Raw genomic sequence first — 26,861 nt, 5'->3', positions numbered from 1 at the left:
AGAGAGAGAAAGGGCGAGCTGGAGAAAGTGTGAACATCTAGAGGCATCTAGACGTGTCTGAACTCCTATTGACACTCACAGGTGTAAGCAGAAAAGAGAAAGGAGAAAATTCAGGGGCCACTGTAACTCTAAAATGTACCCATTTCATGGATCAGTTTGATAGGCTCTCCCTCTCTTCCTCTCCGTTAGGTTAGGGTTTTAATCAGTTGACATGGGCAATGAGATGACACCCACAGTCTTTACATTTGGTTTCAGTTTTTGTTTTAAAGCTCCGCCTTTTTCTTTGTGTTTTAAAGCATTTTGTCTTCTTGTCTTAATCTCAAGATCACCTCTCTCCAAAATAGAACCTCAAAGGTCCCAATCCAGAAATAGAACAAATAAATTACATAAACGAATGAATCAATAAATAAACAGGTGAGAGTTCATAACGTACAAATCATTTGCAAAGAAATGTATCCTCCCCTGAACATGAATAAATACACATCTTCAAACAAAGATCCCCAGAGAGATAGTTTAAAGCTTTTGGTCTAAAATCAAGTCATTGTTATCATCAACATTTGTATCAAGGATCACTTCACAGCCTTTTATACATTAGCAATAAATAAGCAGTAGAACATATATATTTTTTTCCTACAAAATCTATTGAAGCACTAACAGATACATCCCCTCTAAAAGTGTCTGTCAACTGGTTTTCAGTTGATTTCCGCCCGCCCCTCCCCACAATATTATCATTGGTTGCCTTTAATATCTGCCTATATGTGCCCAAGTATGCTTCATTTCACTCGTGAAGTTCCATGCCTTTATCAAACACTATTCTGTGGTACACTAGACAGAACAGTGTGTACTGAATCTTTATGGGTTGGTTAATATGCAAGAGAATAAATCTTTCCACACACTCATTCGATCTCACTTTTCCTCTCCTGTCACATACACACCATCCATATCTCACACACAGGTATACGGGCAATCATGTATGGAAGCATGCCTGAATGCACACGCTCGCACAGTACCTTTCTTGCTCTACCAGTCTTTCTATATATCTATCCAGAAAACCTAGCACAAACACAGTTTCCAACTGTTCCTCTCTGACAATTGTGCATTGGTTTGGTTGGTATTTGGTATGTCTGTGTCAAAAAGTTTCGCTTTTGGTATTCAGTTTTGGCTTTTTCACGACATTCTTGATCAAAGAAAGATTTGGAAGCTACATTTTCACAGTATTCTTTCCAACCACCTAATGAAAAAAGCACAACAACAAAAAATAACCCAGACAAGATATGAAAATAGGCAATAAATCACCCAGTCAAGTAGAAAGCAATGAGACAAAGTCATACAGCAATCGACAGACAGACCATGAAAAGCAAAAACGAAAAATATATATTTTAAAATTCAGTTCCACGAGGTCATTAGCTATTCCGTCCAGGAAAAGGGTGAACAAAGGAGTTCACAAATGGAGGAGGGAGGAGAGAATGAGAGGGAAAGCCTCTGTCTCAGACTGTGACAGACAGGGCTTGACCCCTCCCTCTCTCTTCCTCCTCCTCTTTGTCTACAACGTGTTGCATTTGGTTTTTGGTTTCTTATCTGTTCAGTTTAGTTGCTCATACGGAGGTTTTGGTTAGGTTCTTTTTTGGTTTGGGTCCTCCGTTCCAGCTTTCTCCTCGGTTTTCCCCTGCAGTTTTTAACAGATCCTTTTTTCGCCTTTGACTTCTCTGGGTAGTCTTCTTGTTTTCTTCTCTTCTTTTTTGGCCCTTTCACCCCATCTTTCGAGGCAAAGGAGAGGGACAGAAGGGATGGAGGGCAGGGGGTTGGGGACTGGGAGGGACGCTGTCACTTTATTTTGGTGTGGAGTCGTCCTGTTATTGGGTGTTTGGTTTTTGACACTGCTGAGGTTTCTGTCTGAACACTTGTTTCCCGGCTCTTCCAGTCGGGAGAAACAATGCTTTGGTATCCAAGAGTGACTGACTGGAAGTGAATGATATGAAGTTGGTGGAATTATATGGAAATTATATACACTACCGTTCAAAAGCTTGGGGTCACTTAGAAATGTCCTTGTTTTTGAAAGAAAAGCTAATTATTTATCCATTAAATTAACATTAAATTGATCAGAAGTAGTAGTACACAGTAGTATACAGCGTTGTACTAAATCTTCAGTTTCTGGGCAATTTCTTGCATGGAATAGCCTTCATTTCTCAGAACAAGAATAGACTGATGAGTTTCAGAAGAAAGTGCTTTGTTTCTGGCCATTTTGAGCCTGTAATCGAACCCACAAAAGCCGATGCTCCAGATACTCAACTAGTCTAAAGAAGGCCCGTTTTATTGCTTCTTAAATCAAAACAACAGTTTTCAGCAGTGCTAACATAATTGCAAAAGGGTTTTCTAATGATCAATCAGCCTTTTAAAATGATAAACTTGGATTAGCTAACACAAGGTGCCATTGGAACACTGGAGTGATGGTTGCTGATAATGGGCCTCTGTTTGCCTATGTAGATATTCCATTAAAAATCAGCCGTTTCCTACTACAATAGTAATTTACAACATTAACAATGTCTACACTGTATTTCTGATCAATTTGATGTTATTTTAATAGACAAAAAAATAGCTTTTCTTTCAAAAACAAGGACATTTCTAAGTGACCCCAAACTTTTGAACGGTAGTGTATTTAACAAAACAGGCAAACAAATATAATGAAAGGCATAAAGGATTATTTTAGTTCAACATCTCAATACATTCTAGTGTAGTGTGTGTGTGTGTGTGTGTGTGTGTGTGTGTGTGTGTGTGTGTGTGTGTGTGTGCTTGAAGCAACAGGCAGTAGAGTACATTTTGGTGTTCATATACAGTCAGGTCCATCCGTATTGGCACCCTTGATAAAGGTGATTCAAAAAACAGTATAAAATAAATTATAAAAATACTGAGCTATTTTGTTGTTGTTTTTAAACCTGGAGAAATTATATTTTACACTAATACAATTGCTCAGAGAAATATATATTTTTTAACATGTAATACAAGAAAATCTAAAAAAGATAGTGGTCAGAATTAATATTTAAAATACTCTAGCACCCTCCCCTTGCGAGGATAACTACACTGAGCCTTCAAACAACAATTTTTCAATGGGATTCAAGTCCGGAGACTGAGATGGCCATTGCAAAATGTTGATTTTGTTGTCAATTAACCATTTCTATATGGATTTTGATTAGCGCTTGGGGTTATTGTCTTGCTGGAAGTTCCACTTGCTGCCAAGTGTCAGCCTCCTAGCAGAGGCAACCGGGTTTTCGGTTAAAATGCCCTGGTACTTGGTAAAGTTCATGATGCCGTTGACCTTAAAACAAGGGCCCCAGGACCAGTGGAAGCAAAATAGCCCCATAACATCAAAGATCCACCACCATATTTTACCATTGGTATGAGGTACTTTTATGCATATGCTTCGGTTTTTCAACACCAAACCCACCACTGGTGTGCTTGGCCAAAGAGCTCTATGTTCAGGTAACATGAAAATGGATCTCTTTGGCCACGCACACCAGTGGTGAAAACTTTCCTCATACGGTAAAATAGGGTGGTGGATCATTGATGTTATGGGACTATTCCAGCAAGACAATAACCCCAACCACTAATCAAAATCCATAAAGAAATGGTTAATTGACCACACATCAACATTTTGCTATGGCCATCTCAGTCTCCAGACTTGAACCCCATTGAAAACCTGTGGTTTGAATTGAAGATGGAAGGCCATAAGCGCAGACAAATTATATCAAGGATCTGGAGAGATTCTGTATGGAGAAATGGTCAAAGATCCCTCCCAACGTGTTCTCCAATATCATAAAACATTTTAGAAAAGGCTCAGTGTCCTTATCCTCACAAGGGGAGGATGCTGGAGTATTGAAAACAGGGGTGCCAATAATTTTGACCCCTATCTTTATTTGTATTTTTTTGTATTGCTAGTTAAACAGAATCTCTTTCTCTGAGCAATTATTTGTATAACATAACTTCCCATTTTTTTTGCATACAATATAGCCCAGTATTTTAGTAATTAATTTCTCATCTTTATCAAGGGTGTCAATAATTTGAATCCACTGTATAAAATAAGTTATGAAACAAAGGAGGCAATAATATCCAGGCTGTATCACAACCGGCCGTGATTGGGAGTCCCATAGGGCGGCGCACAATTGGCCAAGCGTCATCCGGGTTTGGTCGGGGTAGGCCGTCATTGTAAATAAGATGTTGTTCTTAACTGACCTGCCTAGAAAAAGAAAAATATCTCATCATATTAAACAAATATTGAAGATAATAACCCTAATGATGATGATGATAATTACGATGATCATTAGAAAAATCAGAAATAAGAAAATAAACCACAAAATAAGTTGGAAAGTTACTAATTGTTATTAGTCTGAGGTGACTGCTAAATCCACAACACAGTTTAATACTGTAACTAGGTTAAAACTGTAGAGCCACTAGAGAGGTAGGTAGAGGGAGGACTGACACTGCTAAGATATCTATATCAAATCATTTGCTATGACATAACCCATAGCTCAAATCATATAAAATACTAAAAATAAGCGTTGTAAAAGTGTTGAAAACAAAACTTTAAAATAATATATTATGATGAAATGATACATGTTTTTGGCCTTGTTAAGTGTGGTTGATGTGCTGATCCTGGACAGATCAGAATCATAAGTCTTAAGTAAAGCTTTTCTCTCCGTTTTTTTGGTTTCAGTTTTTGGTATTTCGGTTTTGGAGATTGTGGCATGTTTGTCATTTTTGTCTTTGTGTGTTTTTCCCCTGTAGGTTTTTTAAAAACGTGGTTTTCTTTCCATCCATCTGCTGAAGCTTGTTGAAAGTCTTTTCTTTCCTTCTTTTCCTGTCCTTGCCACCCATCTCTCTCTCAGTCTTAGTTCATTTCTCATCCCTGCCCTCTTTTTCATCAGGTTTTTCAGCTCATTTCTTCTTTTCCAGAGAAAGGAGTAAATGTACATTAGCATTCACTGTGTTCCACAATGCCACCTCTCCAACTGTATAGATATATATATTTTTTTGGTTTAAATCTCCACCGTTCTCCTGTTCTCTCCTCCTCTCCATTCTTTCTCGCTCTCTTCTTCCTCTTTCAATCTGTGTATTTTTTTTGGCTTTGAAAGACTCCGGGAGAGAGAGCGGAGACGACAAATGGAGGGAGAGAGAGATGGCTTTGGTTGAAAGGTGAGGTGTTTCTGTAAAGCTCCACTAAAACTCCTCCTCCTCCTTCTGATAGGATCCTTTGGGTTGTGTCGTCGTCACTCGGCCATGGCCCCGCCAAGCGGCGGCGGTGAGGCTTCGCTGAACGAGCCGAAGGAGGCGGGGCTGGAGCAGGGAGAGGCGGAGCAGGAGTCGACGTCCATGCCACTGGCGCCGGGGGGTGGAGAGGCTCCCCTGGGACCGCCGACCAAACCCACGCCGACTTGGTGGGACGCCATAGGCAGGAGGGTGTGGCGGTTGAGGAATAGGGAGGGGCGAACCCCCGCCCCGCCCAGGATCATCTGACCTCCGGCCTCAAGACTGGAAATGGGCAGCTGCCCACCACTGGCAGCCAGAGCTGAACCATGATAGAGTTACAGGGGACGGGGTGAGAGAGGCAGGTGGAAGGATTGGTGGGGGAAGAGAAAGGTAGAGGAGAAAGAATAAGTGAATACACCTACCAGAGATACATCGGCATCGATTTGGGTGACACTGTAACTGATGACATGGTGAGATGAAGGATGGTGATGATGAAGGTGAGACATTGCAACAGATGAGAGAACGTAGTATGAGTAGAGCAAGGAGAGCTTAGCCAGTCAGAGCTTACAGAAAAACACCTGGCACATACACACAGACACACACGACACTCCCATGATCTACTTGGTGGTGATATGGATGGAATGGGATGGTGTGAAGACATGCAATTTCAACTGATCTGAATTCGCATGTTGAAATGATGGCAAATGGAGGGACATCTTCTTTTCTGACTTGAGATCTGCACGCTTAACTCAAAATTGTATCCTATTGACACCAAGTCATGATTTACGCCAGGCAGTGTTGCGTGTGCTTATTAGAAGTCAGAATACCGTCCATAATCTGGATACACACCGATTTTGTCAGACAAACACACCTTGCATTGTGGCCAGGTGATTGCTGCTGACGAGAGCCTGGTTCATCCCTGTGCTTACTCTCATCATTGTGTTCCTGGAATATGTATGGATCCATATTCCCCCATGTGCACATACACACACATTCACACATGCAGAGATAGAGAAAAGGACCAAGAGGGTTAAGTGAAAGCTCATTAATCAAACACCCTCATGTTTTTCTATTAAGGGTACACAACATGTTTTCAATTCATGCATTGGCCTGGGTCTGACTCTGGGTTGACAAATATTCATGTTTCTTCATATGTGTGAGAACTTTCAGATTTGCTGCTAAACAGGTGGGGTGACATGACTTTTCCCATGTAGCCCCATACCACAAATTCCCAGCAAGTCAGTAAATATCACCTCATCCAGTTTCAAAGTTGACTTTATTGGCTGCGGACACAGTTTAGCAGATATTGAGGATTCAGTGTTAGGAGTCAGTGTTCTATTGAGCAGCAGTCGTTGAGTGTTCAAGGGACAGAGAGGATAGAGTATAATTATATAATTAGGGGACACTAACCCAGCGAATATGAAAGTGTGTTTGTTGAGTATGAGGGATTGTTCAGTGTTAGATTGAGAAAGTGTAGAGTAGTAGAGAGAGAGAGAGAGAGAGAGAGAGAAAGAGAGAGAGAGACAGACAGACAGACAAGACAGACAAGACACTCACCCAGCGTTCAGGCTGTGGGTACTGAGGGTGGAAGGAGCGGGGCTGGCTGTGCTGTGTGGAGGTGGAGTCCTAGAGGAGGGGGTGGAGCTGGTGGCTGCAGAGCCACAGGGGGTCAGAGGGCAGGTCACCGAGGGTAATGGACTGGTCACTGAGAAAGAGAGCGCGAACCATCAGTGGTAATATGAATGGTATACAGTATATTTGGTTACATTGCTAGGTTTTCCCAATGTCCATGGTACTGGGCATCTGCACTCGTCTCTATGTCTTAGTCCACTAAAGGGAATTTAGACCTCTGGCACTTATGGCCTAGCTTCGCAAAAACACAAATGTATCCAAAAATCTATTGCCTCACCTGTTGTGCTGAGGCTGGTGGCAGCCTGGTGCAGCCCCTGACTGGACACCTGGAGGGAGAGGAACAGAAAGAAAAAGAAAGAAAGAAAGAAAGAAAGAAAGAAAGAAAGAAAGAAAGAAAGAAAGAAAGAAAGAAAGAAAGAAAGAAAGAAAGAAAGAAAGAAAGAAAGAAAGAAAGAAAGAAAGAAAGAAAGAAAGAAAGAAAGAAAAGGAGCGGTGGATAGGCCGTGAAGAGGAGAGAGACAGAAGAAACATGCTCTCATGGTGTAACTGTGATGACGTGTGGGTTGGTCTGTAACATTTGGCACCTCATACAACAGTGTAGTCATTTGCACGGTGCTGAGAGTGGAGCAGTGCAGGATGGGTTAGGCCACAGGGTCACACATGGGGTCATGCAGAGGGAGGGGGGCAAGTCCATAGATCCAGAGAGTCAAAGATCTATTCCTCTCATGATGCCTGACTTGTATTTAGACAGTTTGTTTCCAAACTAAGGAGCAGGGAGGCAAAGGACCAAAGGCCTGCCAATGAGAGGCATGGTGGGGAGAGTGAGGATGGGGTGAGTGCGGGGTCATACCATGTGCGGGCTGTAGCAGGGGGTTTTGTGCGTCATGGAAGGGGGCTGGCTGGGCAGGGGAGGGGTGGCACTGCAAGGGTTGATGCGCTTCTCTTTCTGGCGCCGGTTGCAGAACCAGACCCGAATCACCTCCTTCTCCATGTTGAGCTGCTGGCCCATCAGGAGAATCTCCTCTGAGTTAGGCTTCTGGTTCTGGAGGGAACACAGTCAAAAATCATGGTCAATCATGTTGTCACAGGCCACAAACATTTTATATTGCATAAAGCTGACATGTTGTCAATGTTACATTCAACAGTTTCAGCAATATTTAGAAAATACTAAGCAAGGGTAAATATTTATTTACGTTAAATGAAATGTTAATCAAAAAGTGAAATAAACTGTTGTGAACAGAGTCATTGGTTTATGTACTCCACTGTGAGTGCAGGGTAGGGAGTAGAATGTCATTTGAGTGTGTTCCTTAGGAGTCTGTTGTGGGACGTATCTCTTTCTCACCAAGATGAAATTGCGCTCTAAGGCCACGCGGACGTTGGTCTCGATGCTGGTGCGTTTCTTCCTGCGACGCCCCGGCATGCCCTCAAACCCCATCATGGGGGAGGAGAGAGAGTTCGGGCTGGGAAGCATGCTGTCTATCGCCATGGTCTCCGCATCGTTTAGCCACTTCTCAAGCAGAGGCTTGAGCTTGCACATGTTCTTAAAGCTCAGGTTTAGGGCCTCAAAGCGAGAGATGGTGGTCTGGCTGAAGTCATTCCCATACAGTTTCCCCATCGCCATGCCTACGTCACCCTGAGGGAAGAGAGAATTTGTGTTAAACAGTCATCTTCATTCTGGCCTCTAGCTCCTCCTGCCCCCCCTCACTGCAAACACACATACACACTCTGACCCACGCACACACACACCAACACACACTCTGACCCATATGTAGTCTAGCTTGATCAAATTGCTCATGGTTCTCTTGCCCTTTATCACAACACACACACGCATACAAACTTACCTGTGTGAAGCCCAGTTTGATGCGTCTCTGTTTGAAGGTGCGGGCGAACTGCTCCAGCTCCTCCAGGTCACTGGGCTCCTCGCCGTGAGGGCCAGAGGTCACTGAGGTCATGGGGGCTGCCGAGGCCCCGGAGGTCACCCCGCCGTCCCCGCTCTTGTCCCTCTGTAAAGATGAGAGGCCATCACCATGGCGACGCTACAGTATGGGAGACATAAACCCATATCATTCCTGTGGAATGGCGAGGGGTGGCTGGCACACTGACATTAGCAATGTTTAAACTGTGGATCAATTCAAACACACTCTGGGTTACGGGTTTGGTGTTTGATTAGATCAGCGTTTGGATCAATGCACCAGCACTGATTCCACAGAGCTCTTTGTTTTCTGCTTGTAGAGGCAGATCCCTACCCTACTTACAAGTATGTATGTTATAAAGTCCAGTCTCAACACACACACGGACACACATATTTGAGGTGGTTTTCAATAATACTATACCTGTGCATGCAGTCCCAGCCTGGGTGGAATAGTTAGAAGACTCCCCTGGCTTTGCTGATGTTGAGGTAGCGGAATTAAATTAGGTGTCGAGAGCAAACCTAAGGAACACAACGGAGAGGCCGTTAATACTATTAACACTATTAAAGTATTGTAATTATATGAACACTAATTTAGTGTTTTTTAACTGTATTGTTACAACTTTATTCTAACTTGTTTTAGAACTAAGCAGTTAGATCAGAACACCAAGCTCTACATGATGTTTTGTGCCAAGAGGAAGTGACAGTGTTGATGATGGTGGTTCCCACTTACTTAGTAGGTCCCACTTACCCTGCTGCCCCTGTTGTCCCTGGGCCTGAGGCAGGAGGAACTGAGGAGACTGCAGGTGGTGGCCGGGCATCAGGACTAACTGCTGCAGCTGCAACAGCTGCTGGATATCCTACAGGAGGAAGCGAGAGAGAGAAAAGGGTCAACGAGTCATGTATGATTTCTGAACAGAGCAACATACACACAATACAATGCAAAGAAATTAGCAAAGAACCCAAATGTGCACAGCCCCAGCCTTCAAAGTAACAACACCTAAGAGTATATAGAGAAACACTTCTGACAGACAAGTGTTGGTTAGTGAGTTAGATTGGCTTAAAGCTGGTCATATCTGATCCGTGACTGGCCGCTCCTACCTGGGCGGTGAGCTGGATAGGCTGAGAGAGGGTGAGCTGGGGCGGGGCTTGCTCCTGTTTGGTCAGCTGTTGTTGCTGCTGCTGCTGCTGATTGGCTTGGGCGGCTGCGTGAGCGGCATGAGCAGCGTGAGCCGCATTGGACTGCTGCACCGCGGCGGCCAGGAGCTGAGCCTGGGCCTGCTGAAGCAACAGCTGCTGCTGCGCAGGCAAGAGGGCAGCCAGCTGAGGAAGAGGCGGGAAGAAGAGAAGGTGGTGGAGGAGACGGTAGGGTTTGCCCAAAGAGAGAAGGGGAAAAAGCAGAAGAGATAGAGAAAAAGAATAGTGTCACCCAGCGTTTGAGCAGGCAGTAAGAGGCAGAGAAGGGATGAATTCCATTTTAATTCAGTCAATTCAGGAATGAGGAAGATTGGAATTTAAATTTCCGTTTACTTCCTTAATTGACAGAATTGAATGAAAATGTAATTCACTCCAACCTTGGTGAGATGCAAGCAAGAGCATGAGCGAAGCAGAAAATGCTTACTGTCCATCACCATAACCGCCTACACACTACATCTGTGCCAGTGCTTACCCCTGCCAGCTGACTCCCTGCCAACATGAGTTGTGTGTGAGGGTGAGGCGTCTGCTGCTGGGAAGGAGGCGGCACATGGGTGGAGATCATCTCAGGTACTGCCTCACTTTTACTCTGCAGGGTGAATAATATCAAAACATTGAATAAGGTTAAAGCTCAAAAGAATAATCATAAAAATGTTTATGGGGATCTAGTACACAGGCCTAATTTTAGTTGCCAAAATGGGTCCCTTAAATAGACAGAAATACGGTCCAGAGATGACCTGATTGGAGCAAAAACATATATTTTGCCTAAATCTAAGGATTTGGGTGGTTTCATGAGATAAAACATGTATCTATGTATGAACCACACAGCTAATATTCAAGCTCAAATTTGACCTATACAGTACATTCAGAAAGTATTCAGGCCCCTAGAGTTTTTCCACATTTTGTTACGTTACAGCCTTATTCTAAAATTGATCAATCTACACACAATACCCCATAATGACAAAGCAAAAACAGCTTTTTAGAAATTGTTGCAAATGTATTAAAATAAAAAAAAATAACATTTTACATTTACATAAGTATTCAGACCTTTTACTCAGTACTTTGATGAAGCACCTTTGGCAGCGATTACAGCCTCGAGTCTTGGGTATTGTCACGCCCTGAGCCCTCGGAGTTCTCTGTGGTATTTTAGGTCAGGGTGTGATTAGGGGGGGTTTCTAGTATTTGTATTTCTATGTTTGTTTTTGCGTATGGTTCCCAATGATTACAATTGTCTCTAATTGGGGATCATACTTAAGTTGTCCTTTGTTCCCACCTGTTTTGTGGGATATTGTTTTGTGTGTGTGCATGTTGCACCACGGCTTTCACGTTCGTTGTTTGAAGTTTAACTTTGTATTAAATATGTGGAACTCAACTCACGCTGCGCCTTGGTCCGCTCATTTCGACGATCGTGACAGGTATGACGCTACAAGCTTGGTACACCTGTATTTGTGGAGTTTCTCCCATTCTTCTCTGCAGATCCTCTCAAGCTCTGTCAGGTTGGATGGGTAGTGTTGCTGCACAGCTATTTTCAGGTCTCTCCAGAGATGTTCTATCGGGTTCCAGTCCGGGCTCTGGCTGGGCCACTCAATTGATTGTGGCCTGTGAACTGTTGTCCCACTCCTTTTCAATGGCTGTGCGAAGTTGCTGGATATTGGTGGGTACTTGAACACGTCAATCCATAGTATTCCAAACATGCTCAATGGATGACATGTCTGGTGAGTATGCAGGCCGTGGAAGAACTGGAACATTTTCAGCTTCCAGGAATAGTGTACAAATCCTTGCAACATGGGGCCGTGCATTATCATGCTGAAACATGAGGTGATGGTGGTGGATGAATGGCACGACAATGGGCCTCAGGATCTCGTCACGGTATCTCTGTGCATTCAAATTGCCATCGATAAAATGCAATTTTGCTCGTTGTCCGTAGCTTATGCCTGCACATACCATAACCCAACCACCACAATGGGGCACTCTGTTCATTGACATCAGCAAACCTCGCCCACACGACGTCATACACGTGGTCTGCAGTTGTGAGGCCGGTTCGATGTACTGCCAAGTTCTCTAAAACAAGGTTGGAGGTGGCTTATGGTAGAGAAATTAAGATCAAATTTCCTGGCAACAGCTCTGGTGGCCATTCCTGCACTCAGCATAGCAATTCCACTCTCCCTCAACACTTGAGACATCTGTGGCATTGTGTTGTGTGACAAAACTGCACATTTTAGAGTGGCCTTTTATTGTCCCCAGCATAAGGTGCACCTCTGTAATGAGGCTGCTTAACCAGCTTCTTGATAATGCACACCTGTCAGGTGGATGGTTTATCTTAGCAAAGAAAAATGCTCACTAAAATTAACACCCGCCAAATGCGGGTAGATTTAGGTATTAGCGGGTAAGAATGGCTATTTCACCAGCCACGTTGGCAGGTGATACATTTTCAGGGCTCTAGAGTGCGCGCATTACATTTGAATTTGTGAATACAAAATATAGTCAAAAGTCAAGTATTAGAATATGTGCAAAGCTGTTTTCAAAGTATTTCTGCTGTTTTGTTTCATATCTGCTAATCGCACAAAGAAATACAAATCCTAGATCCCACCTTGCGCAGCAACAGCTTTGTGCACTGTGAGTGAAGGGCTGATAGATACAAGGAGCTTACACAAGCATAATAGTTGGTATAATTTACTCAAGTCAGCATTGTCCTCCGGTTTCTTGGCTTAATACATTGTTTTGTTCACAAGCTTGGCTGTTTTCAAATGTCAGTTTGAATCTTTTGCTTCAACTGATAGCGAAGAGAAGCGGTCTATTACTAGTCACATCCCAAATCTTACACACACACATACAGACTTGAGTGGCCCTATTACCACGGTAACCTCCCTCCCTTAAATGGGCAGCAGATTTTTTTTTAATCATCTGATATTTGGGGTAAAAGACAGGTCACACAAGAACAACAAAAATTGAGCAAAATACCACATTACTTCTTAATAATACATTTCTTGTTTTAGAAACATTACAAAGCATGGTCATCAGTTTTTTTATGTAATTATAACAAAAATATATTCAGGCTGGTAAAAAATCTGAGGGCCTGGCAGGTTTTTTCCCCATCTACATGACACAGTGGCAGTGAATTTTAGACCCTGATGTTGCATTTATATTTTTGTTTAGTGGATATGTGACTCGTTTCAGGAGACTAGGCGTAGGTCCCGCTTCATTACTTCACAGGAGAGGCATTATGTTTATTAAAAAAAGAAATGCCTTCTGGAACATGTGAACTTTTATTTGCCTTAATAACAAATTTGTATGTCATCTGGAAATACAAATAAAATTGTTAAATGATGAGCAGAATTAGTTTAGCCACAGAGAAAGTCAGGAACCTTCCCGCTAGCCATGATTGGCTGAGACAATGGATGGGCTGAACATGTCAAGAGATGAGTTCGGATTGGTCTGCTATGTAGCATGCTTCTGTCTATAACATGATGCTTAGTATGCTTAGTATGTGTAGGTAATCCTTTCTAACACAGATTTTTTGAAAGATATCACATAGAACTGCAAAAGTGTTGCTAATGCTCTCCACTTTCTGGAAGACTGTCACGGCTCCGACCAAAGGTAGCTCCCCTTCCCGTTCGGGTGGCGCTCGGCGGTCGTCGTCCTACTAGCTGCCACTGATTCTTTCCTCCCCCTCCTTATGTGTTTATTGAGTACACCTGTCTTGAGTTGGGTATAATAGGGAGGCTTTATTAGTCAGCCGGCCCGCCTGGTTCTTTGTGCGGGATTAATTATTGTGACCTTCTGTTTTGTGTAACTTGTGCGCACGTCTGTGGGTTACGTGTTTTCCCATTTTGTGGGTTTTGCTGGACAGTATAAGTCCCCGTGTTTGGGGCGTTTGTTTTGTTATACGCCCTGTGTTTTCGTGGGGTTGGCTTATGTTCGCCGTGTTGTGCATTAAAGTAGCACTACCCTGAACTCACTGCTTTCTGCGCCTGACTTCTCACCCACTACACTCAGAACGTTACAAGGACCGAGTTTTGAAATCAGTGGAATGTCCGGTGGAAGCAGAGTATGATAGCTAAGGAGATGGAGAAAATTCTGGTATTTGATTGCAAATATGCAGGCGGAGTCTCAAAGGTGGGGTTACAAGTTTATCAACTTACAAAGCATAATTACTAGGGATGCACGATATATCGGCAAACATATCGGAATCGATATGTCTAGTTTAGTTTAACGCCAATGTTAAAAACCGATGTCAAAGTTACAGCGCATACCTATATAACCTATATAACGTAATAACGCCACATAACATTTTGCGCTACACATGCAACAGCATTCCTAACCTATCCCACACAATGTCTGCTGTGTGGATTGAGCAGCCAACAAGTCATTTGAAAGAGTAAGAACATTTCAGCGAGACAACTCAAAGACGAAATCCATTAAAGCCAAGATAATGGAATTCGTTGCCCTTGACAATCAACCGTACTCTGTCGTGGGTAATGTTGTCTTTCGCCGACTGGTCAAGCACCGGTACACACTGCCAAGTGCGCTATTTTTCAGATGTTGCCCTACCGGAGTTACACAGTAATAGTGTCACTGCTATTAGCTTCACGACATACATACTATGGAACGCCGTTTAGGTATTTGCGTGTCAAAAAAGATACAGTAGCACTGTCAAAGCTGTACAAAACAATGTCTTTACAATACTGCGTTGGTAATAAAGCATAATTTGTTCGACAGCAACTTCTGGGATAGCTAGCTTTAGCTTGGTACCTAGCTAGCACCAATACAACCAGCCTGCAAACAATGACCAGTAGAAACTGCAGTCATTTTCATTATTCTTAGCAATGATTTAAGAATCCTTGTGAGTAAGTATTAGCTAGGTTGCCACTTGTTGTTCACCTATTGAAATGAACTTCAGTTCATGAAAATAAATAGCTAGCCAGCTACTTAACCCTGTTGGCCAAAGCTAAAGATATTAGCAGCCAGCTAGCTTCATCCGTCTAGTGACGCTCGACCGGACCGGGTTATGTGTTGTGAAGCTAGCCACAATAAGGATTAGGCACAAAAGTGGAATTTGCGGTTTGACTTCAAATATAGCATATGTGATTGACAGTGTGTTACGGTTTTCTAGGTGTGAAGGATAGTCGGACCAAAATGCAGCGTGTAGATTGCGATCCATGTTTAATGAACAACGTGAAACACGAATAAACACAAAACACTACAAAACAAAGAACGTAACTGTGTAAATAAATAAAGCGATAGGAACAACGACACTAAGGACAATCACCCACGACAAACTCAAAGAATATGGCTGCCTAAATATGGTTCCCAATCAGAGACAACGATAAACACCTGCCTCTGATTGAGAACCACTCCAGACAGCCATAGACTTTGCTAGATAACCCCACTAGCTACAATCCCAATACATACACCCCAAAACCCCAAGACAAAACACACCACAATACAAAAACCCCATGCCACACCCTGGCCTGACCCAATACATGAAGAAAAACACAAAATACTTAGACCAGGGCGTGACACAGTGATGCAAATGAATACAAATAGTAGAATTATGCCATACTTTTATTTTGAAGGCTACCCGCAAAGTCCACTATTGTGGCTAATCCTTATTGTGACCAGCTTCACGTAGATGGATCCGACAACCATTAATCAAATAAGAACGGTCTTATAAATTTGGGTTATTTTAGATGAGGATACCTAGCTATATAGTGTTATTTGACATATATCTTTTTTGACACGCAAAGACCCAAACGGCATTCTACAGAAATCCTGGTTGAGAATGAAACGACTGAACAAATGAACAACAAAACAGCACAGCAAGTAAGTGAAAGAAATAGGTTTTAATTATGTTTGACTAGTAATGGGGACATACGTAAATGCCAACAAAATAACTTTTTGGTCAGTGTGTGTGTGTGTAACCTTTATTTACAGTAACTAGGCAAGTCAGTTAAGAACAAATTCTATTTACAATGACGGCCCGGACGACGCTGGGACAATTGTGCGCCGCCCTATGGGACTCCCAATCACGGCCGGATGTGATACAGCCTGGATTAGAACCAGGGACTGTAGTGACGCCTCTTGCACTGAGATGCAGTGCCTTAGACCGCTGCATTCATGTGGTGTGTTAGCTATTTAATTGTACTAGAATTCTTAAAAGGCTGCACATTTTTATATCGGTTATTTTTGGCAAGGAAAATATTGGATATCGCATCACTAATAATTACTTTCCCATTGTTCCTCAACTGTAGTGTATGATATAACATTGTCTAGCTCTGAGTCTCTACTTTTATCCAATGTAAAAAATATCATTTCAAATTTTGCTACATAAGACCGAATCAAGCCAGTGGGTCACATAAACAGTGCCTTCGGAAAGTATTAAGACCCCTTGACTTTTTCCACATTTTGTTAGGTTGCCTTATTGTAAAATATATATTTTTTAGCAAAAACAGTTCAATTTACATTTTTTGCTGATTTCTTCAAAATAAAAAACTGAAATATCACATTTACATTAGTATTCAAACCCTTTACTCAGTATTTTGTTGAAGCACCTTTGGCAGCGATTACAGCCTTGAGTCTTCTTGGGTATGACACTACAAGCTTGGCACACCTGTATTTGGGGAGTTTCTCCCATTCTTCTCTGCAGATCCTCTCAAGTGCTGTCACGTTGGATTGGGAGCGTTGCTGCAAATCTATTTCCAGGTCTCTCCAGAGATGTTCGATCGGGTTCAAGTACAGGCTCTGGCTGGGCCACTCAAGGATATTCAGAGACTTGTCCTGAAGCCACTCCTGCGTTGTCTTGGCTGTGTGCTTAGGGACATTGTCCTGTTGGAAGGTGAACCTTCGCCCCCAGTCTGAGGTCCTGAGCGTTCTGATGCAGGTTTTCATCAAGGATCTCTCTGTACTTTGCTCAGTTCATCTTTCCCTCAATCCTGACTAGTCTACCAGTCCCTGCCACTGAAAAACTGCCCCACAGCATGATGCCGTCACCACCATGCTTCACCGTAGGGATGGTGCCAGGTTCTCTAGACGTGACGCTTGGCATTCGGCCAAAGAGTTCAATCTTGGTTTCATCAGACCAGAAAATCTTGTTTATCACAGTCTGAGAGTCTTTAGGTGCCTTTTGGTAAACTCCAAGCGGGCTGAAATGTGCCTTTTACTGAGGGGCGGCAGGTATCCTAGTGGTTAGAGCATTGGGCCAGTAACCAAAAGGTTGCTGGATCGAATCCCCAAGCTGACAAGGTAAAAATCTGTTATTCTGCCCCTGAACAAGCCAGTTAACCCAAATTTCCCCAGTAGGCTGTCATTATAAATAAGAATTTGTTTTTAACCTCTAATGACCCCCCATCCCGCATGAGGGAGCGTAATCATCGACTGACACTAATTAGCATAACACAATGGACATAAATATTCCTAGAAAATATTCCTATTCATGAAAATCACAAGTGAAATATATTGAGACACAGCTTAGTCTTTTGTTCATCACCCTGTCATCTCAGATTCTCAAAATATGCTTTACAGCCAAAGCTAGACAAGCATTTGTGTAAGTGTATCGATAGCATAGCATTTTGTCCAGCTAGCAGCAGGTAACTTGGTCACGGAAATCAGAAAAGCAATCAAATTAAATCGTTTACCTTTGATGAGCTTCAGATGTTTTCACTCACGAGACTCCCAGTTAGATAGCCAATGTTCCTTTTTTCCCAAAATATTATTTTTATAGGCGAAATAGCTCCGTTTGTTCTTCACGTTTGGCTGAGAAATTGCCCGGAAATTGCAGTCACGAAAACGGCGAAAAATATTCCAAATTAGCTCCATAATATCGACAGAAACATGGCAAATGTTGTTTATAATCAATCCTCAAGGTGTTTTTCAAATATTTATTCGATAATATATCCACCGGGACAATTGATTTTTCAGTAGGACCGATTGGAATAATGGCTACCTCTGTATTTTACGCGACAATCACTCTGGGAGCCATCAGGTGACCAGTTGCGCAATGTAGCCGCTTACAGGTATTCTTCAACATAAATGCGTAAAACTACGTCACAATGCTGTAGACACCTTGGGGAATACGGAGAAAAAGTAATCTGGTTGATAGCCCATTCACTGCTCAATAGGGACGCATTGGAACGCAGCGCTTTCAAAACATGAGGCACTTCCAGATTGGATTTTTCTCAGGCTTTCGCCTGCAATATCAGTTCTGTTATAGTCACAGACAATATTTTTACAGTTTTGGTACTTTAGAGTGTTTGCTATCCTAAGCTGTCAATTATATGCATATTCTAGCATCTTGTCCTGACAAAATATCCCGTTTACTACAGGAATGTTATTTTTCCAAAAATGAAAATACTGCCCCCTAGTCACAAAAGGTTTTAACTGACTTGCCTAGTTAAATAAAGGTTAAAACAAAAGGCCTGATTGTTGGAGTGCTGCAGAGATGGTTGTTGTTCAGGAAGGTTCTCCTATTGTTGCGTTTATATTTTTGTTCAGTATTTATGAATTTGATCAGCATTTTAGCCGTAATGGGGGCCACAACATACAGTACAAAATATATTACCATGCATAAAATGTTGAGCTCTGTTGTCTAAATAATTTTAGAATATTCCAAGTTAGCTGAGGATTTCTGACCTGTCCTATCCATCCATCTGCCCATCACTCTTTTTTTCCTCGATCTCCCTTAATTTCTATACATCAATGTCCATAGTCTGTCTTTCTGAAGAGAAAGGAAAAGCTCATTCCCCCCTCTTCTGCAGCATGTCTTTATAAAGTGGGCTGTGCAAACACACACACACCGTCTCTCTCGCATGTGAGTGCACTAATTCACTCACCTTGATGCTGCTCAAGGTAGGAGAAAGACTGAAGGGACTCGTTTTCATTGGCTGAACCTGTGATGAGACGAATGGCAACAATAGAATCCATTCAGACACAGATCTTTAAATCTATTCAACTGCGAAGCCATAAACACAGGTGCCATTCCAGATTGACAGAATATCAATTGAATCCATGTGTTTCCTAATCATTTTCATTTTTACATTAATTCAAACCTATCCAAAAAAGTACAGCAGTAGGACCTCAGGACAAATTTGGGAATCGAGGTGGTTCTGAACACTGAAATATCTATAACACTTTTAAATTCACCTTAAAACAGCATCAAACCTTTATACAAAATTATGATTTGCGTATGTTTAAAAAAATAATTTTGCCAGATACTGTACATATCTGGTATGTTTTTACCAAATCTAAACAACATTTCTGTTTGTCTGTAGCCTAATATGTTTTTTTTTGCATTTATGTCCCGGTTTAATATTGCCCGTTGGGTTGACTGGTTTAGTCCTTAACTTTGAGTTTTGGATCTTTGAGGTTCTACTATATGCCCAGAATCTTATTACAACCTTAGAGCAAACGACAGCAATAAATAAAAACACGAATAACAATAAAACAACAACAAACGTAATTTTACAATTAATTAAAATTACAGACCTGATCATTGGCATCAGGACTGTTCCTCTCAGAGTCTGTAAGATAAAAAAAAAGAGGGTGAGAAAGAGAGAGGAGAAAAGTATAAGATGGAATTCTAATAACCCCGTCATGATCGACTGTAAATACCTCGGGCTGCAGCAAAACCTTAAACAGGTTACTTCAAATGTCAATTACTAACATTCCGCAGCCCAAGCTGTCTAGTTAAACACATAGGTGTGTGACAACATGACTCTGAGCAGTGACTTATATGGCGGTATATTGTCACATGCATAAGTCATACAAACAAGTCTGACAAAAACATTCTCACTTTCTGTTCGGAAAATGTGAGAAACGTGACCAAAGAAGAAGATTTCAGGTCTCTTATTGTGGATGTGTTGTGTCATAGAGCGGCAGCTAGCCTAGCAGTTAAGAGCGTTGGGCCAGTATCTGAAAGGTCGCTGGTTTGAATCCCTAACTGTGTGAAACATCTGTCAATGTGCCCTTGAGCAAGGCACTTAAACCTTAATTGCTGCTGTAAGTCGCTCTGGATAAGAGCGCCTGCTAAATGACTAAAATTTAAATACATCCAAAAACAACACACCAGATTAGCCCACTCTCCCCAATCAATACGACAACATAAACAGATGTGGACACACACACATCATCCTTTCATTCAAACATGAAATAGGCCTAATGACGGCACATGACGATAACTGATATCAAAGCAACACATAATGCAGTCTCAAAATGGTTACCTGTGCTCTCCCCTGGAAAGTCTGCCCCAGGCTTCTCATCCTCTGCTGGTTTTGACATCCTGATATCTGCAGGGGAGAGAAGGAAGCAGGTTAAATATAACATGTTTCCAACTGACAAACATCCCCAGCCCGCCAAGCGTATATGGAGGGATGAGGATGAGAGATTCACAGGGAGAAAAGCTCCCTCACCCTTTCTTCCCCTGCCCTCCATCTCCAATCCTCCTTGGCTCGCACAGTGGCTTCCCCGTTTATGAGTGTCACAGGGACATGTTCAATGTTATGCCGTAACGCATGCTATGCACACAAGTATTGAGAGAGAGGCCACACACTATATTTCCATCAGGCTGGCTTAATGAACGCAAGTGAAATGGTTATGAAACCTGGCGGCACAGATCATATATTTTCAATTCTCCCCACCATAAATCCATCTAATCTATTTGTAATAAAGTCAGCGTTGGTAAAGGAATGTGATTTTCTGGAGGGGAAATTGCAGCATGAATAACACAGTCATATGTTTTTACAGAATCGTTAATAAAATAATTAACGTCAAACATAAATGTGAAAGTGGTATTCAAGATTTCCAAATACATTACATACTGTATAAATACATGCACAATACAAATTATAATAACACATATTTCACATAATTGGAGACTGTAACTCATTTCATATAGGGTAAGTCTATATTTTTGGGAACCTGTGTCAAAAACCTCGAGAATTGAATTGCATAGGCCTAGACAAATGATTTTACAACAGGTAATTTTTCTACAATAGATTAGAAATTCAAATGCAAGTGAATTTATTTCTGCACACACGTTTTTGACAGAAATGTATTATGCTCCAAATATAGCCTTTTTTAAATCAAAACTATTTTTCATAATCCGTCTTGAATAGTAATAAAAAACGGTTAATTAAGACACAAATAACGATGTATGATGGAGCGCACGCCATTTAACAAGCTAATAGGCTAAGCTATTTACATGCATGTCTTACAAAATCGTATAACAGTCTACAGTTGTTTTAATTGCAGTGCATTACATGCAATAATTACATTTCAAATAATAATACATTTTAGGCCTTGTGAACCTGAAATGAACGTCGTGTCATGAAAAACAACTCCGACATTTTCCATTCGTTGTGTTTACCTCTAATCTAAATATTCACATTTGAATGTATACACGTTTAGCCTAGCTGTTACGAAAGCCTAAAAACGTCACATTTTCAAACAATGATATCAGTTACCTGGGTTATCGACATTCGTGAGAAAATACAAATATCTATCGAAAGCTTTGGTTTTGGCGGTGTCCTTCCTACTATCAAGCTATGGTTGCATATTTGCTCGTGACTAATTGTGCATACCTGCAGATTTCCTCAAGAGCAATGATTATTTTCGCGCCATTTATTTGGGCCAATCAATGTGCCTAAATCGTTTGCGAAAGGATCAAGTGAACGCACGGTTTTATTACATTAGTGACCAACAAAGTCTACTTGAAGACGAGATCAAATAGACTGTCTACAGTAATAAGTCTCTATGCACATAAGCGAAACTTTTGAGGATCTTCCACCCACCCTTTCAGCCTCTATAGGTCTACGGTTTCTATGAGCTATTCTTGGATGCCTAAATTCTTCCACCCTCAATACTGACATCACGGTGAGTCACTGGTTTAGCTTTGTTACAATTATAAATGGCTCTAATTATAGACTAATAGGAATATAATTATATGCAGCAAATGTTGAGCCTGCTGCTCTGAGGGAAAACAACCAAACTGCAAATAATTTCACATTTTCCAATAGCCTATCCTAAAACTGACCTCTGGTTCCTCTCCATTGATAACGTGAAAGACACGCAATTTATGGCAGGTGGGCAAATTGAGCCTGCTCTGAGATTTTTTTTTACTGACAACAACCAAAATCAATAAAATCCAGTAGCCTAGTTATCTTTGTTATTCCTCCCCTATGTGTAGGGGAAAGGCAGGCATTAGGCCTACTGTATATGACTGCGTGTTAACAGCTCATTCACATTTTCAGGAAAGTGATGATAAACTTCGGACAACCAAAACATAGTCCTAACTTGTGTCTTTCTGACCTTAATGTCAGTCCCTGCCTCTGTCCTGTGATTCATTTTTATGGAATAGCCTACTACTTTACACACTTGACTTTCCATCACTAGTCTTCATATTGCATTGCCTCCATCCCCAGAAAGAGAGGCGGTGTTATAGAGTAACACAAAGACATGCAAATACACACTGCCAAATACACACCGCCTAACAATAGTTATACACTAGAAGTAGCGGTAAACTGTTACCCTGGTAGCTTGTACATGAGCCTATACTTTACGCACACACACACACACACACACACACACACACACACACACGTTGGTCTTCTTCAGGAGAGATGACCTGACATTTCATTACAACTATCAAGGACAGAGCTTGTTTTGATGTACACTAATTAGCAACATTTGAATAGATAAACGTTTACCCTAGCTGTTATAAAAACCTACAAACTTCACATTTTCAAACATTGACATAATTCAAGAGTTACCTGGGTTATCGACATTCATGAGAAAATACAAATATATATCGGAAGATTTGGTTTTGGCGGTGTCCTTCCTACTATCACGCTCTGGTTGCATATTTGCGCGTGTCTAATTGTGCATACCAGCAGATTTCCTCAAGAGCAATGATTATTTTCGAGCCATTTATTTTACCAATCAATGTGCCTAAATAGTTTGCAAAAGAATCAAGTGAACGCACTGTTTTATTACATTAGTGACCAACAAAGCCTACTTGAAGGCAAGGTCAAATAGGTTGTCTACTGTAATAAGCCTCAATGCTTATGAGCGAAACTCTGAGCATTTTACACCCAGCATTCATAGGCTTACCATTTCAGTTAGCTATTTTTGGATGCCTAAATTCTTCCACCTTCAACACTGACACCATGGTGAGTCACTGGTTTAAATTTGTTACAATTCGAATGGCTCTAATTATCCTACAATTATATGCCGCGAAAGTTGAGCCTGCTGCTCTGAGTGAAAACAACCAAACTGCAAAGAATTCTAACAATAGTTATACACTAGAAGTAGCGGTAAAATGTTACCACGGTAGCCTGTACATGAGCCTATACTTTACACACGCACACACACGCACACACACACACACGTTGGTCCTTCTCGGGAGAGATGACCTGACATTCCATTATGACCGGCAGAGTTCGTTTTGATGTTCACTAATTAGCAGTGTTTGTTACTGACGGCAACGCTAATTAACCCTCAAAGCCTCCACCCCATGAGAGACCATTAACCAGTAATTGGTACAAGACGAAGAGCGGAGTACTTACCTGCGAATCAGACATTATTGTTCACCATAGCCACCATCTTAAGGGAAGAAAGTCTTCCTTCAGTACTGACCTTACTGCTTTTTTTCTCTTTTAGCCTTTCCTCTCTTTTTATTGTCTTTCTTTCCACATTCACGCTTTCAAGCAAGGCCTAAGATGTAGTAGATATGAAAATAGCTGAGCCTGAATAGTACAATTAGAGCAATAATAAATCATACATGTTAATATTAGGCCTCTTATGGTTCAGGGTTGAGCTCTGTTCTACATGCTAATATGTGAGTTTAAAGAGATGGTGATGACGAACACCACTTTATCACCTCACTCTTAATCCTTCCTCCTCCCACTACGACTCTTTCACCGTCCCCCTCTACACCCCCATCCTCCTCCCGCCACATCCTGTAAACATATATAGTGCATGAGCGAAGGGAAAAAAACACTAGAAAGAGGGGGATATTGGTATAAATAAGAGTGGGAGGAGTGTGTGTGTGTGTGTGTGTGTGTGTGTGTGTGTGTGGGGGGGGCATCGGGGCAATTTTATGACCTTTTTTTTTTTCAATCTCTTCGGCATATTTTTCTGATTGTAAGTGGTAGATTTTCACAACCCTGATTACAAAACACTGAACTGATAGCACCTGTAATACCCCCTATCTTATGTTCAGAACCGTTGATCCTGCATTCATTTGGGTTTAAGACATCTTTCAGCCTGAGTCATTCATGCATAATACAAGTTTTTTTTCCCTGAAATACAAATAGCTCATAGGCTCACCATTTAATCATTTTAAATAACATTTAATCCAATAGCAACAAATACAATATACAACTCTCATTTTTGAAGTGCTGAATGTAAAGAATAGTAGATGGTTAATATAATTTACATACAGTATTTGACTATAACTTGACATGCACCATTTATCATTTGTATCCATTGGCAGGTTGTGAACATGTTGAGAAATATGCCTGTCTTACAGTTTCCTTATCCAGTACGTATGTTGGACAAAACATTTATAATTTCATTTTTTGCAGATTTATTAAAAATACAAAACAGAAATATCACATTTACTTTAGTATTTACATTAGTTACTCAGTACTTTGTTGAAGCACCTTTGGCTGCGATTACAGTCTTGAGTCTTCTTGGGTATGACACTACAAGCTTGGCACACCTGTATTTGGGGAGTTTCTCCCATTCTTCTCTGCAGATCCTCTCAAGTGTTGTCACGTTGGGGAGCGTTGCTAATTTCAGGTCTCTCCAGAGATGTTCGATCAGGGTTCGAGTGGCTGGGCCACTCAAAGACATTCAGAGACTTGTCCTGAAGCCACTCCTGCGTTGTCTTGGCTATGTGTTTAGGATCATTGTCCTTTTGGAAGGTGAACCTTCGCCCCCAGTCTGAGGTCCTGAGCACTCTGGTGCAGATTTTCATCAAGGATCTCTCTGTACTTTGCTCCGTTCATCTTTCCCTCAATCCTGACTAGTCTTCCAGTCCCTGCCACTGAAAAACATCCCCACAGCATGATGCTGCCACCACCATGCTTCACCGTAGGGATGGTGACAGGCTTCCTCCAGACGTGACACTTGGCATTCAGGCCAAAGAGTTCTTGTTTCTCATGGTCTGAGAGACTTTAGGTGCAAACTCCAAGTGGGCTGTCATGTGCCTTTTACTGAGGAGTGGCTTCCGTCTGGCCACTCTACCATAAACGCCTGATTGGTGGAGTGCTGCAGAGATGGTTATCCTTCTGGAAGGTTATTCTATCTCCATAAAGGAACTCTGCAGTTCTGTCAGAGTGACCATCGGGTTCTTTGTCATCTCCCTAACCAAGGCCCTTCTCCCCCGATTGCTCAGTTTGGCTGGGTGGCCAGCTCTAGGAAGAGTTTTGGTGGTTCCAAACTTCTTCCATTTAAGAATGATAGATGCCACTGTGTTCTTGGGGACCCTCAATGCTGCAGACATTTTTTGACACCCTTCCCCAGATCTGTGCCGCGACACAATCCTGTCTCGGAGCTCTACGGGCAATTCCTTCGACCTCATGGCTTGGTTTTTGCTCTGACGTTTACTGTCAACTGTGGGACCTTAGACAGGTGGGTGCCTTTCCAAGTCATGTCCAATCAATTGAATTTACCCCAGGTGGACTCCGTCCAGTTGTAGAAACATCTCAATGATGATCAATAGAAACAGGATACACCTGAGCTCAATTTAGAGTCTTATAGTAAAGGGTCATTATACTTGTGTAAATAATGTATTTCTGTTTTTTATTTTTAATACATTTGCAAATATTTCTAAAAACCTGTTTTCATTTGTCTTTATTGGGTATTGTGTGTAGATTGATGAGGGAAAACATGTATTTTATCCATTGTAGAATAAGGCTGTAACGTATCAAAATGTGGAAAAAGTCAAGGGGTCTGAATACTTTCCAAATGCACTGTATATATGATTTGGTTTTACCTTCCAACATAAATTGATGTCAAATTGATACAGTGTTCAGCAATTATTAGCAGTTCTGGTCTCCGAATGAAGGCGTGGGTTCCTATCCCACTTCTGACACATGTTTGTGGCTACTGAGTGGCGCAGCGGTCTGGTTCGGTTCCAGGCTGTATCACAACCGGCCGTGATTGGGAGTCCCACAGGGCGGCACACAATTGGCCCAGCATCATCCAGGTTAGGGTTCGGCCCGGGGTAGGCGGTCATTGTAAATAAGAATTTGTTCTTAACTGACTTGCCTGGTTAAATAAAAGTTAAATAAAATAACAAAATGACCAAACTATATACACTACCTGTCAAAAGTTTTAGAACACCTACTCATTCAAGGTTTTTCTTTATTTTTACTATTTTCTACATTGTAGAATAATAGTGAAGACATCAAAACTATGAAATAACACATATGGAATCATGTAGTAACCAAAAAAGTGTTAAACAAATCAAAATGTATTTTATATTTGAGATTCTTCAAATAGCCACCCTTTGCCTTGATGACAGCATTCCACACTCTTCGCATTCTCTCAACCAGCTTCATGAGGTAGTCATGCAGGTGTGCCTTCTTAAAAGTTAATTTGTGGAATTTCTTTCCTTAATGCATTTGAGCCAATCAGTTGTGTTGTGACAAGTTAGGGGGGTATACAGAAGATAGCCCTATTTGGTCAAATACCAAGTCCATATTATGGCAAGAACAGCTCAAATAAGCAAAGAGAAACGACAGTCCATCATTACTTTAAGACATGAAGGTCAGTCAGTACGGAAAAGTTCAAGAACTTTGATAGTTTCTTCAAGTGCAGTCGCAAAAACCATCAAGCACTATGATGACTGGCTCTCATGAGGACCGCCACAGGAATGGAAGACCCA

At 41.7% G+C, this 26,861-nt stretch overlaps 1 protein-coding gene across 1 annotated transcript; it reads right to left on the bottom strand.

Annotated features, from left to right (window-relative positions):
- Window positions 1–3,191: 3,191 nt before the first annotated feature.
- Window positions 3,192–20,646, bottom strand: LOC112266025 (POU domain, class 2, transcription factor 2-like). Its single transcript, XM_042294920.1, has 13 exons — window positions 20,191–20,646; window positions 19,457–19,491; window positions 18,805–18,861; window positions 10,452–10,565; window positions 9,884–10,105; window positions 9,534–9,642; window positions 9,207–9,304; window positions 8,715–8,909; window positions 8,216–8,506; window positions 7,724–7,915; window positions 7,151–7,199; window positions 6,799–6,946; window positions 3,192–5,560 (listed from the first exon to the last, which is right to left on the bottom strand). The coding sequence occupies exons 1-13, from the start codon at window positions 20,399–20,401 to the stop codon at window positions 5,518–5,520; spliced, it is 1,764 nt and encodes a 587-aa protein (XP_042150854.1). The 5' UTR covers window positions 20,402–20,646; the 3' UTR covers window positions 3,192–5,517.
- Window positions 20,647–26,861: the final 6,215 nt, after the last annotated feature.

Source organism: Oncorhynchus tshawytscha, linkage group LG13, assembly GCF_018296145.1.
Source record: "Oncorhynchus tshawytscha isolate Ot180627B linkage group LG13, Otsh_v2.0, whole genome shotgun sequence".
NCBI classification, from domain to species: Eukaryota; Metazoa; Chordata; class Actinopteri; order Salmoniformes; family Salmonidae; genus Oncorhynchus; species Oncorhynchus tshawytscha.
Note: the sequence above shows the minus strand (reverse complement) of the source record. Positions and strands in the feature narration are given on the sequence as shown.